We start from the raw sequence: 12,786 nt of genomic DNA, 5'->3' as shown, positions 1-12,786 counted from the left end.
TTAAACTTTAGATTATATATTATTTTGGTTTCGAAAATTTCAAAAGTAATTTATCGATCCTTACGCTTCCAATGTTGAAACGAAATAGTCTTTTTTGCTAGTGTTTCTATTAACCAGACCATCAAGTACCAATTAAGATAATATGTGTCGCTCGATGTAAGGGCTGAAGTGTATAAAAAATGCTTACTGGGAAAATTTTTAATTTTTGTTGGATAGGGAGGATATTTTAAAATTATTTTAGTTGTTTTTGAATTTGTGAGTATATTTTTAAATTGGTTTAGATATTTTTTAAATTGTGAATTATGAGTATATTTCAAGGGTCTTTTTTGACATTTTAAATTGATTTTTAAGTTTTTTATAATTAATTTTTTAGTTTTGAAAAATTTTGAAGAGAGAAACGATCGAAAGAATAGAATAAAAAGACACATTTCGACTCCCTGTTGTTGAATAAAAAGAGAAGCATCGACATGCACTCCAAGGCACTGCATTGGCATTGCAATGGGCCAAATTGTGATGTATCTGATCAATGGTGTTGATGACATGGCATAGAAAGGAGCACTGGTCGATGGTCCAAGTGGGAAAGAGGCTAACCTGGGAAAGGCAGAATCTACAAGCAAGAATAAGGACAAGTGAAAAAGGGGAATTGTTGGAAATGCTGGCAGAACTATTACGGAGGCTGAGTTGACAAATTTTAGTTAGTAGCATTAGCTGTCAGATTCTAGAATGCTATTAGATCCTTGTAGAAAATTAAAGAGCTTATATAAGCACAATGGTATACTACAACAAATCCCATGAATGAAAATTACAAGAATCTTCTTCTATTTTCTCTTTTCTCTTTCTTTTCGTTGGTCTATCTTCTTTTCCAACCTTTTTTCTCCTTCTTCTTTGGTTCATTACATCACAATCATTCTGTGACAAATTGGTATTAGAAACTTGAAAGATCTAACCAACATGGAAAAACAGCAAGCTATGTCAGAAGATGAAATACTCGACATCCAGGAAGAGCAACTTCAAAATCTGCAGATTCAACTGGAGGCAATAAACAACTCTGTTCCTAAATGGTGGGAAGAGCAGAGGAGAAGCTTTGAGGCTAAGCTGGATGCTATGTTGGATGAACAACGATAGCAAATCTGCCAGGTGCTTGAGTTGTTACAACCACAAAGAGCCTTACTAGCTTTACTTGATATATGTGATATCATCAACAACCATCCAACCTCAATGTCATAGTTGAAGGAAGAAGTCCTGGACCAAGAAACAGACCTAGATGACTCTTGAGAAGCCAAATTGGATACTATCAAGAAGGTCCTTACTGTTTCCAGGCCAGTCACGAATGTTTCCAGTAAAAAAGGTGATGTTAACAAGATGAAATCGACTGTAGATGCTGGTCATAAAGAGTTTGCTAAGATTTTCACCAAAGATGCTATGCAACTTGTGATTGATTTGCAAAAAGAGTTCGAGAACCATAGTGAGAATGCAATGGAGTGTCACAAAAAGGTTTCAAGGCTGTATAATGAAAGGGCATTGCCAAGCTATGATCTAACTACTAGGTACATTAGACAAGGACAATGAACTTATGCACCAGATCTACTAGCTGTTGCTGACAGAAGGTGGAAATTACAGATCCTTTTGTTATCAAAATCAGGGGACCAAAAAGATGACCATGGGATTCTGGAATTATCATATCTGTTGGAGGTGGAGGAATACAATTAATGGACCATTCTATAATGGAGTTAACAGGAAGTGACAATTTAGGATTAGTACATGAACCGTGTGCTGTAGCTCGTAAGCTTTGTGAATCAGTACTTGTTTTTAACTGTGACAGTTAAAGATTAAATAATTGTACGCAAATGGCTATTAAGATTTGATGTATAATTTTTTCTGGAGACTTTTGCTAAACATGTAACAAGTGGAATGGCAGCAATATTGCAGAGTACTCCAGATATTATTACAAAGATTATAGTTCTAGCTGGTAAGGCTCGTGATACTCCTCCTCTAAAGATAAGGTCTATTGATTATTCAGATCCTACGAGAATTGATCTTCAGATTGCACAACTTGGTTCGAGCTGGCTTTTACACTTGTAATTGTGATTTTAAAGAGTGAAGGTACCCTTGAAACAAGAAATGGTCTGTTAAAAGTACAGAAAGCCTTTCGGGAAGCTGGTATGGATTTTGCAAAACAAGGTGCTGCCATAATACAAGAAAATTCCTTGTTGAACAACACAAGAAGGATTGATGGTTAGGTAGCCAGATTCCCTATGTTTGATAAGTTAGCAATAACTTGTTTAAAATACCAGCAGTTGGTCTACTTTCAGCAGCATTTCAGGGAATTAAAATAAGAGAAATAATTGTTGGTGCATCTATGATGGACAAGAGCTCTAGGAGCATAGTGCTTGGGAATAATCTTGTAGGATTGCTTGTTTTATGTTGGTATTCGACAGATAATAGGGTTGGATCTAAGGATATTGTTGTCCTTCCTTACATGGACAGTTTATCACCATTTAGTAGGTATTTACAGCAGCTGGCTATAGAATCACTTGACTTGGACTCAAAAACTAGTAAGGTAGGATGAACCTTAGTCAATTAAAGATTTGTTACGAATGTGATAGGTGTTTATGCCGTTGGAGATGTAGTTTCAGGGCCTATATCAGCCTACAAAAGGAAAGAGGATGGCGTTGCTAGTGTGGAGTTTATAGCTGGTAAACATGGCCACGTTGACTATGACAAGGTCCTTGGAGTTGTCTACACACACCTTGAAGTTGCATTGGTTGGGAAGGAGTTTTGCAAGGGCATTAATCCTGGTGTGGTTATTGTTTACAGTACTGCTACTATTTTGAAACTCAACCAACCTAAAGTAGATGATGTGAGATTCATGGATTCAGTTTCAGTTGAAGAAATTGGTGGTTCACGAGTTATTATTATGGGAAGTGATTCAGGCCCTAATACAACTTAGTGGCAGATGCTGTGGCTATTGCTCAACATTATTATGCTTATACAAACTTAGCACATGGCCAATGCTTATACAAAAAAACCACCAACAGGTTACATTGAGGCTAGGAAGCTTTTTGCCTCTTCACTTGTTTGCTTGATTGTTTCGAAGTTATCCATTAGATGTGGGGATTCAACAACAAATTTCCAACAATATCCACTTCTAAATATATCTTACTGTTCTGCATCAAAAACTGACTCTTCTAATGGAAAGAACTTGATTATTGTGGACCAGAATTCTTGGGGAACCAAAAGAGCAAAAGTTGGGTCGATTAAAACAGCTATATACAAATTTCAGAAGGATGAAAGATCAACTATTGAAGTTGGTAACGGAAATTTAAAACTTACTTTTTCTACACTTCAAGAGAAGCTCATAAATTATGTCAAAAGCAGAAATTTGGTTGAAAAAAATAGTGGAATAATCTCTTAGTTTTTACACTAGATAAAATGGAGCTTATAAAAAAGAATCCCAAAATTGAAGGATATATATGTTTCGTCAAAATAGCACATATCTTATAAAATCTGAACAGGCTTTTTTGACTGTTATTCATGGATACTTTGAAATGGAGGGTAATGTGATAAGCTTGCAGCGAGACTATGGTAATGAAGTGGAATCAAAAGTTCTAGATGAAGCTGAGCAAGTCGAAAGTGTTGGGATGATGAATGGTGATTTGTTTGTGATAGGTAGTGGTATATCAATGCATGTTTTATCTGGTTAAGAACCGAAATGTAGGCTTGAATCTGGAGATTTAAATACAGCTGCTGATGTGGTCAAGGCAATGATTCAACTAAGTATTCCAACAGAGGTTGATCATTATAGTGTCTCGATTGAGAAAGTTTGCAAGAAAAACGAGTTTGATCAAGCAATCAAGTTGATGGATAAGCTTGTTGAGAAGGAAATTGTCTTGAAGCCAGGATATTCTGTAGACATGGAAGCTAGTTCTTATAATCCAATGATTCAATATCTATGCTACCATGATTAGCCAGGAAAAGCATATATACTCTCTAGAATTATAAAAGGAAGGAAGGCAACTAGTGGAAGCAAAAAAAGGAAGCAGGAAGCTGTTTTGGGAACTAGCTATGAAGTGGCATTCGTATTGGATACTCGGTTCCTAGTGGAATGGCTTAATCATGCTATTGGAAACACTATTCAGAATTTAATTTACACTTTCCAGACTTCGATCCTTGGGGACAAGGATCAGCTAAGGGGAAGGTATTGTGATGAATCTGATCAATGGTGCTGATGAAATGGCATAGAAAGGAGCAGTAGTCGATGGTGCAAGTAGAAAAGAGGCTGAGCTGGCAAAGGCATAATCTAGAAGTAATAATAAAAGACAAGGGAAGGAAGGAAATCGTTGGAAATGTTATGTAGGCTGAGCTGGCAAATTTTAGTTAATAGCATTAGCTGTTAGATTCTAAAATGCTGTTGGATCCTTGAAGAAAATTATGGAGCTTATATAAGCACAATGTAGTATTGCAACGATTCCACGAATAAAAATTACAAGAATATTTTTCTGTTCTCCATTTTTTTTATTATCTCTGGTCTATCTTCTTCAGCCTTCTTTTTTTTTTTCCTGCTTCTTCTTTGGTTCATTACATCACGGTCATTCTATGACACGAATCTAGCCTTTTGCACCAAATAGATAGTGAGCCAAATATGGTTCTTTGCATCAAGGGGCAGTATAACTTAAATTGCCATAATCGATGCTAGGAAGTCCAAATTGGCCATTCTACAAGGCCATTCGGACATTATTGGTGGGAAGAGAGGGAAGGAGATGATAAGAGAAAAAAATGAAAAATTAACTAATTTAAATTATAATATTTAAAAATATTGTTTCTTTTTTATTATAATATAATTTATTAGTATAATATAATTTTCTTTTATAAATAGAAAATAAATTTTAAAAATATTTTTTATTTTATACAATATGATTTATTAGTAAAATATATATTTATTTTTAAATAGAAAATAGATTTTAAAATCTTATAAAATTTAATTTTTACTATGTTATAACATGTTAGTAAAAAATATATTTTATTTTTTAAATAGAACATATTTTAAAAAATTATAATTATATTATAATATCATTTATTAGTAAAATATATTTTCTTTTTTTTTAAAATAGAAAATGGTTTTTTAAAAAATTAAGATTAAATTAAATAATTATGACAAAGCTATTAATTTAATTTACAATATTAACAAGCATTGATATTTATATTTTATTGTAATATTATTTATTTGTAATATATTTGTTTTTCATTTTTAAAATAGAAATAAATTTTTTAAAATTAAAAACTTTCAATAAAATAATTATATACAAATCATCATACAAGTGTTTGATACATGTGTAACATATTGTTTAGGTGACATTTAATCTCAAATTTAAAAGAAAAATTGACGGAAGTACATTTCATTATAACATCGAAAATATATGGACCAATAAATTACTTTTGAAAATTTAAGGATCAAAATCGGTCCAAAATTTAAAAACCAAGAGTTTATTTTATCCTTAAAATATAAAAATAGAGAAAATAAATTTTTAAAAAGGGGTGAGGCCTGAGGGGTAAATTAAATTCTCAAATGTTGAGTTGGGCTCTGGTAGAAAAAATGGGTTAAGGTGAGTGAAGAGATAAATCAATACATTAATATATTGGTTTGGGCCTGGGCGGATGAATGGTTAGGGGTTTCCGAGTCGAAAATTCCTGATGTTTGTTGGTTTCTCGTCAATCTCATCACAATGAGCTTACACGACGTCGTCGATAACCCAACCCAAGCCCTTCTTCGTATCTAACGCTAACCTTCTCCTCCAAAACAAAGCAGCAAAAGCGGCGCTCGGCTTTCGCTTTAAAATCCTGGGATCCTAGCTCAGATCAAGACCAACTCAACTTCAGCTCTGCTTCTGTTTCTTTTTACTGATTTCACATCTTCTCATTTCTTTTCTTCTACTTCAGTTCTTTGCTCCATTCTCCTTATATAAATCTTTAACCCTAAATGGCGATTGCGGCACAAGCTCCTGATATTCTCGGCGAGCGCCAATCTGGTCAGGACGTTCGTACTCAAAATGGTACTGCTGTTTCTTTCTCTCCCCTTTATTTCCTTGCCATGCTCCAGTTATTTAACAAATACCCAAGTTGTTTCTTATTTTTAGTCTTCATTTTCTTCCTATGGGGGTCGTTCCACAGTGGTGGCTTGTCAAGCAGTCGCTAACATTGTTAAATCCTCACTTGGCCCCGTTGGACTCGACAAGGTATCTCCGTTACTTTCTGTTGAAATATTGAAACCCCATTTGCTTTCGCTTTAGCATTTTGTCATTTGCTGTTTTTAGAAACATTAACAAAGTAAGTGCTTCAGTTGCGAGGTGGGTAATTCTGATTACTATTTTTTCAATATAATGTTCTTCAGTAATGTTCTTGTAGGATTTATGCACGTGCCACTGATGTTGCAATGTTTATTGTTTTTAAAAATTTAATAACTTTTTTTGACAATTGAATAACTTGCTGTGGCTTTTTCTTTTTCTTTTCGTTGATTGTTTTCAGATGCTGGTTGATGACATTGGCGATGTAACTATTACAAATGATGGTGCTACGATCCTCAAGATGTTAGAAGTAGAGCATCCAGCTGCCAAGGTGGATAAATAGCCAGAATTTTCTGGTTGCCTAACTCCTTTTCTGCTGTAATATATTTCTAATCTCTTCTTTGAGGTAGCAGGTGCTTGTAGAGTTGGCTGAGCTTCAAGATCGAGAAGTTGGTGATGGAACAACCTCGGTTGTCATTGTAGCTGCTGAATTTCTCAAGGTAATTGCATTCATTCTTTACAGGATTTGATCTATGTATAAAAGCAGAAGACCCATGTCACTTTTTACGAATCTTTCTAATATTGAGAGACATTGACTTGGTGATTCGTGATTTACTTATGATTTGACAGAGAGCGAATGACCTGGTCAGGAATAAAATTCACCCAACATCAATAATTAGTGGCTTCAGAGTGAGTAACTTTTTCCTCCTCTGTTATGGTCAATCTTGTTCTGGTTTATAAGATATCCAGATGGTGTAATCTGATAATCTTTTGGTTCTTTTATTTGGGCAGCTTGCTATGAGGGAAGCATGCAAATATGTTGAAGAAAAATTGGCAGTGAAAGTAAGTGTCTTTTTGAGAAGCATTTGAATAGTGAATGATGGATAACCTGCATATCCAAACTGACAGTTTGATTTCCATAGAACAGCATTTTTGTACAGATCTGTTTTGTTTTGTACAGATTGTCATACCTTCTCTTATCCCTTTTTTTACATCAATGGGTTTGTTATATCACCTCTTAATTACTTTGCCTAGTCTTATTCCTTCTAGTCTTTTCTCATAAGAAATGATATAGCATTAAATATGAAATTTCATAAAATTGATTGACTTTTACCCTGTAGAACTCTTATTTTTGCAACGTTTTGTAGCTGTTGTGCTTCCTTGTACTCATTGTAGGTTTTTTCATTACTAGGTTGAGAAGCTTGGGAAAGATTCTCTAATAAACTGTGCCAAGACAAGCATGTCCTCAAAGCTGATAGCTGGTGATAGTGACTTCTTCGCTAATTTGGTATGATTACTGCCCAGCTGAGTAGTTTAAATTGATTTTTCAACTCTCAGCTATCTGGGGACTAGTTTAACTGATATATTTTCCTTTCGTTCTATCTGTTTTTGCTTGGTTAAACTTGACATCCTATGCTGCTGCACCCGAATTCATGGTCAAAAACACTTACTGCAAGCATCTATCTTTAACTTTCATCCCGTTTCTGGTTTCAGCAGTATTGATTCCATATTCTCTGTTTTTGCAATATCTTATCTTTTTTAATGAATTGAAATAATTAAATTGTTACTTTCCTATTATATGAGATACTAGGGATCAAACCTGAGTAGTCATGCCTGTTTAGCTCATCTATGGAATTTGTATGTATAGGTTGTAGAAGCAGTTCTCGCAGTAAAGATGACCAATGCACGAGGAGAAGTCAAATACCCAATCAAGGTAGGTTGTCCAATACATCTCTCATTAAAGAGTCTTGTATGAGCTCATTTTGTAAAGTCAAATGCCCAATCAAGTAGGTAGTTCAATACATCTCTCATTAAAGATTCTTGTATGAGCTCATTTTGTAAGATGTTTTCATTATCTGTAATTGGAGCTTCATTTATCCGTTTTGAGTTGCGTTCTTCATATTCTAGGGAATTAATATCTTGAAAGCACATGGAAAAAGTGCTAGAGACAGCTACCTGCTGAATGGGTATGCTCTTAACACTGGCCGTGCTGCTCAAGGAATGCCATTAAGAGTTTCCCCTGCCAAGATTGCTTGTCTTGATTTTAATCTTCAGAAGACAAAAATGCAGTTGGGAGTCCAAGTCTTGGTCACCGATCCTAGGGAGCTTGAGAAAATTCGTCAGAGGTGATAAGTTATATCATTGTTAAGTTGTTTGCAGATACCATTTGAATTACCTGTTTGCAGCTTCTCTCCTTGGTTTTTTATTCTTATGGTGTATCTGCAATATGTAGAAGTCATCAGAGTACCTAGACCATGCCTAGGGTAAACCATAAAAGTCATACATATCCATAAAATGTGGCACTGATGATATCTGTATCTAAACAGAGAAGCTGATATGACAAAAGAACGTATTGAGAAACTTCTGAAAGCAGGAGCCAATGTTGTTCTGACAACAAAAGGGATTGATGACATGGCACTCAAGGCAAGCTTCTTTTGTATTTTCATTTTATCCAATTGCTTATTGGCTATGTGTTTTTTTAAATAAATTTCTTCATTGCTTTTTCAGTATTTTGTGGAGGCAGGGGCAATTGCTGTGAGACGTGTTCGAAAAGAGGACATGCGCCATGTTGCTAAGGCAACTGGAGCAACCATGGTAAGTTCCTACTCAGCTTAGAAGTTATAAGTCTTGTACTAACCAAAATTCTGCATGCTCTACTGTGGGCTATAGTTTGTACTCCAATAAAACTCATATTCTTGATCCTGTTCTTGAATCAATTGAAGCTTATGGTTAATAATCAAGCCTTTGCTAGAAAGGCTGTATTCTGCCAATACTTAAGTGTGTTTTATTGAGTTAATTGGAATATATTTTTATTCAGGGCTGCATTATTTGTCACTATAACTTTGTTGTTTACGCTTTTTAGAAAGTATCACAAGATTGAATTTGTGAAAAAGAACATTGTAATGTTACTTCTCAAACTCCTAACGGTTTGAAAAGGGCAATTCAATGCCTTTGTCTTATAATGTTCTTCCTCATTGATGGATATACAGGTTTCAACATTTGCTGATATGGAAGGGGAGGAAACTTTTGATTCATCACTTCTTGGATATGCAGATGAAGTTGTAGAGGAGCGCATTGCTGATGATGATGTGGTTATGATCAAAGGGACCAAGAGTACAAGTGCGGTATGTGATTTGCTTTGAGTAAAATATTTTATTTGTGCTGCCATTAATATATGAGATGTGTTCCCTTGTTGTTGAAGCTAAAGGGCAGTACTGTGTTGTTATCGCTGTTATTGTTGCAAAAATGTTAAACAAGAAGATAGAAATTTTGAAGTTTTTTGCCCTAGTTTAGTATATTGATTGTCATAGGTTGGCTCTATACCTTTTGATTTGTGATAAAAACGAGCCTGACTCTTCTAATTTCGTCATTTGAAAGGTTTCCTTGATCCTTCGGGGAGCAAATGATTATATGCTTGATGAGATGGAGAGAGCTCTACATGATGCTTTATCTATTGTGAAGAGGACCCTTGAGTCCAATACGGTAAACTCATATTCTTACTAACAAATGATGTATATTATATATTTTAATTTTAAGATCCAACATTTACGTTAATGAGATAATAGTTTACTTGAGCAATGCCTGCTGATAGAATTTCAATTGTTAGAATATGGTTATCCTGTGATTGCATATGGTATGTAGGTATTGTCTTTTGGTTGGTGGTTTAGTTCCAAGGGTCTTCTGGTGTTGATTTTCATTTTAGTATCCTCAGTCTTCAGATCAATTGTCATAATGTGATATTTATACTCCTACTAATGTCCATTTTGGTGTTGGCAATTTTAGGTGGTAGCAGGTGGAGGTGCAGTTGAAGCTGCTTTGTCTGTGTATTTGGAGTATCTTGCCACGACCTTAGGATCACGAGAACAATTGGCAATTGCTGAATTTGCTGAATCATTATTAATTATACCGAAGGTAGCATTAGTTATGGCTCTGCTGCAAGTTGTGTGGATGTTTATCTTTTTCTTTTCCCGTATCACTTCCCTTTTTATATGGGAAGTAAATATTTACATCAATAACATTGATCGTACACAGGTGCTTGCGGTCAACGCTGCCAAGGATGCCACTGAATTAGTTGCGAAACTTCGGGCTTACCACCATACTGCTCAAACCAAGGCTGATAAGAAACATTTTTCAAGGTATGCATGGAGCATATAATGATGAAAAAAAGTAATTTGATAAAAGAAATGAGAGTTGTGGCACCAAATTTCCATTCCGTATTCTGTATTTAATTTGTTCCTTTTTAATGTTGCAGCATGGGTCTGGACCTTTCGAACGGAACTGTTCGTAACAATTTAGAAGCTGGAGTCATTGAGCCTGCAATGAGCAAAGTGAAGATTATTCAGGTAAAAAGACGTGGAATATATGGCTGGAGTAATTTGGCTCCTTTCGATTGATTATTATCCTGCTTTTGCAAACAGCATGATGCTAATGTAGTTTCGGAAAATATTCTCTTGGCAGTTCGCAACTGAAGCAGCCATAACAATTCTTCGAATTGATGATATGATCAAGCTTTTCAAAGATGAAAGCCAGAATGAAGACTAGGGCTGATCATTGATAAGGGTTGTCTTTGTAGGTTAATTTTGGGTAAGGGATTCAGATGTCGTCTTCCAACATTGAAATGGGTTATTATTTCCTGTTTTATTTGGGTCTTAAATTTAATATATGTTTGTTTTGTTCAGTGATTAAAACCATCATTCCCTTTTTTATTTATGTTTATGGTGCGTGGACTTTTTTTTTTTTTTTGGTGAAAAAAGTGGTTCAGCATTTTCCTAACGGTACATGGAGGAATCTGTTAAGCCAAAAAGCTAATGATAATTTTGTGAATATATATATATATATATGTCTACATAATATGCATTATTTACGAATAGAGGGTAAACGTAATCTCGTTTTAATAGGAAAAGAATTATACTTTCATGTAACACAGACTAGGGATTCAAATTTACGTTAGGTATTTGCTCTTACGTTTGTGTAAAAGTTATACTCTTTTTATCTTCAAATTAAAATTGAATTTATAACACATTTTGTGATTTTGATCATATCAAATCTATTAATAATAAAAAAAGATTTTTCAGATGTAATATATAAAACGAAAATATAATTGTAAGTATGTTAATATGTAAATATATGTATAACAAAATAAGTATATTAAGCATATAATAATATTTTAGTATGTAATAATTTAAGAAAAAAAATGAAAGGATATAATATGAAAAAAGGTTGATTAAAAAAATATTATAATAGGATATTTGTCAATTCGGTTTTAGTTATTATAATACACACATATATATATATATATATGTAAATAGAATATTTCTCAATTTGGTTTTAGTTATTATAACTCTATATATATATATATAAATATATAAATATATATATATGTTAAACTTAAATCTACATGTATGTGAAAATATGGTGATGACAAACTTATTAATTTTTAATTAAAAATTATTTATAATAAGTAGACACAAGTAAAAATAGTTATAATATTTAAATACAAATAATTTTTTTTAAATTATATATTCATTAGATGTATATAGGTTTGGCAATTCATGTTTTTGAGTTGTGTTTTGTATCATATTTAACAAATGTAATTATATGAATTATTAAAATATGAATACGACACAAATTATATAACGCTTTTAAATTTTAAATAAAAATGCGACACGCTTAATATATATGTTACAAGCAACACGATAACATTAATACGTATATAATTAATTTGTTTAAACATAACATGAATCAACATGAATAATACAAATATACATGAATATACAACTAACATGAATCAACATGAATAATACAAATATACATGAATATACAATTAAAATGAATATATAGAAGAACACGACTAAAATAATAAATAACTATAAACTATTTATCATTTACAACTTAATAAATTTGATAGATTAATAATATAAAAAAAGTATTTACATATTCAAAAAATAAAAAATTTAATACTTATTTAATATATATTTAATATATATATATTTAAATTTTAATTTATATTATATAATTATATTAATTTTTAGTATCAAATTCAAAATGATAAACTATTAAAGATTAAAGAATAAAAAAATAGTATATAGGACTAATATTAATATTAATATTAATATTAATATTAAAATAATTTTATAATAATTATTAAATGAGAATGTTTAAAATAATTTTATATGAAATTAAATAGTTAATTAAGTATCCTAACTAAAAAATTGAATTAAAACAATCTTTAAATGTTTATCTTAAATTGAAATAAATATAAAAAATATGTTAAACGTGCTAAATATATTAAACGTATACCTGTATGATATTATTAAATTAAACTTGTTATTTGTATTATGTTACGTTTTTAGACTAATCAACATATATATGACATGAATTATATCGTATCAAAATTTGTGTCAATATTAATAAACATGAAACACGTTTTTCTAAAAAATATACAAAAATTTTCGTGTTATTTTTATGTCCTATAAACATATTGTATCTAAAATTACCAAGTCTA

The 12,786-nt window shown here is 32.5% G+C and overlaps 2 protein-coding genes across 3 annotated transcripts; both read left to right on the top strand.

Annotated features, from left to right (window-relative positions):
• Positions 1-1,911: 1,911 nt before the first annotated feature.
• On the top strand, positions 1,912-2,950 carry LOC149515043 (glucose-6-phosphate isomerase 1, chloroplastic-like). The gene is made up of 4 exons (XM_089742970.1): positions 1,912-2,056; positions 2,104-2,181; positions 2,295-2,555; positions 2,607-2,950. Exons 1-4 carry the CDS (start codon positions 1,912-1,914, stop codon positions 2,948-2,950), a joined length of 828 nt encoding a protein of 275 aa, XP_089599096.1.
• Positions 2,951-5,794: 2,844 nt separating this feature from the next.
• LOC111294485 (T-complex protein 1 subunit alpha) lies at positions 5,795-10,991 on the top strand. Of its 2 annotated transcripts, XM_022887798.2 has the most exons (17): positions 5,795-6,050; positions 6,169-6,233; positions 6,523-6,612; positions 6,695-6,781; positions 6,912-6,971; positions 7,074-7,124; positions 7,474-7,569; positions 7,930-7,995; positions 8,190-8,407; positions 8,609-8,705; positions 8,790-8,876; positions 9,272-9,406; positions 9,660-9,764; positions 10,065-10,193; positions 10,314-10,417; positions 10,534-10,624; positions 10,740-10,991. In XM_022887798.2, the coding sequence occupies exons 1-17, from the start codon at positions 5,978-5,980 to the stop codon at positions 10,821-10,823; spliced, it is 1,638 nt and encodes a 545-aa protein (XP_022743533.2). In that variant the 5' UTR covers positions 5,795-5,977; the 3' UTR covers positions 10,824-10,991. The 2 variants fall into 2 exon arrangements, with proteins under 2 accessions (XP_022743533.2, XP_022743534.2); XM_022887799.2 differs by lacking the exon at positions 7,474-7,569.
• The last annotated feature ends 1,795 nt before the right edge of the window (positions 10,992-12,786 follow it).

The sequence above is a fragment of the Durio zibethinus genome, chromosome 14, assembly GCF_047325235.1.
Source record: "Durio zibethinus cultivar Kanyao isolate XHJ-2024 chromosome 14, ASM4732523v1, whole genome shotgun sequence".
In the NCBI taxonomy this organism is placed as follows: domain Eukaryota; kingdom Viridiplantae; phylum Streptophyta; class Magnoliopsida; order Malvales; family Malvaceae; genus Durio; species Durio zibethinus.
Note: the sequence above shows the minus strand (reverse complement) of the source record. Positions and strands in the feature narration are given on the sequence as shown.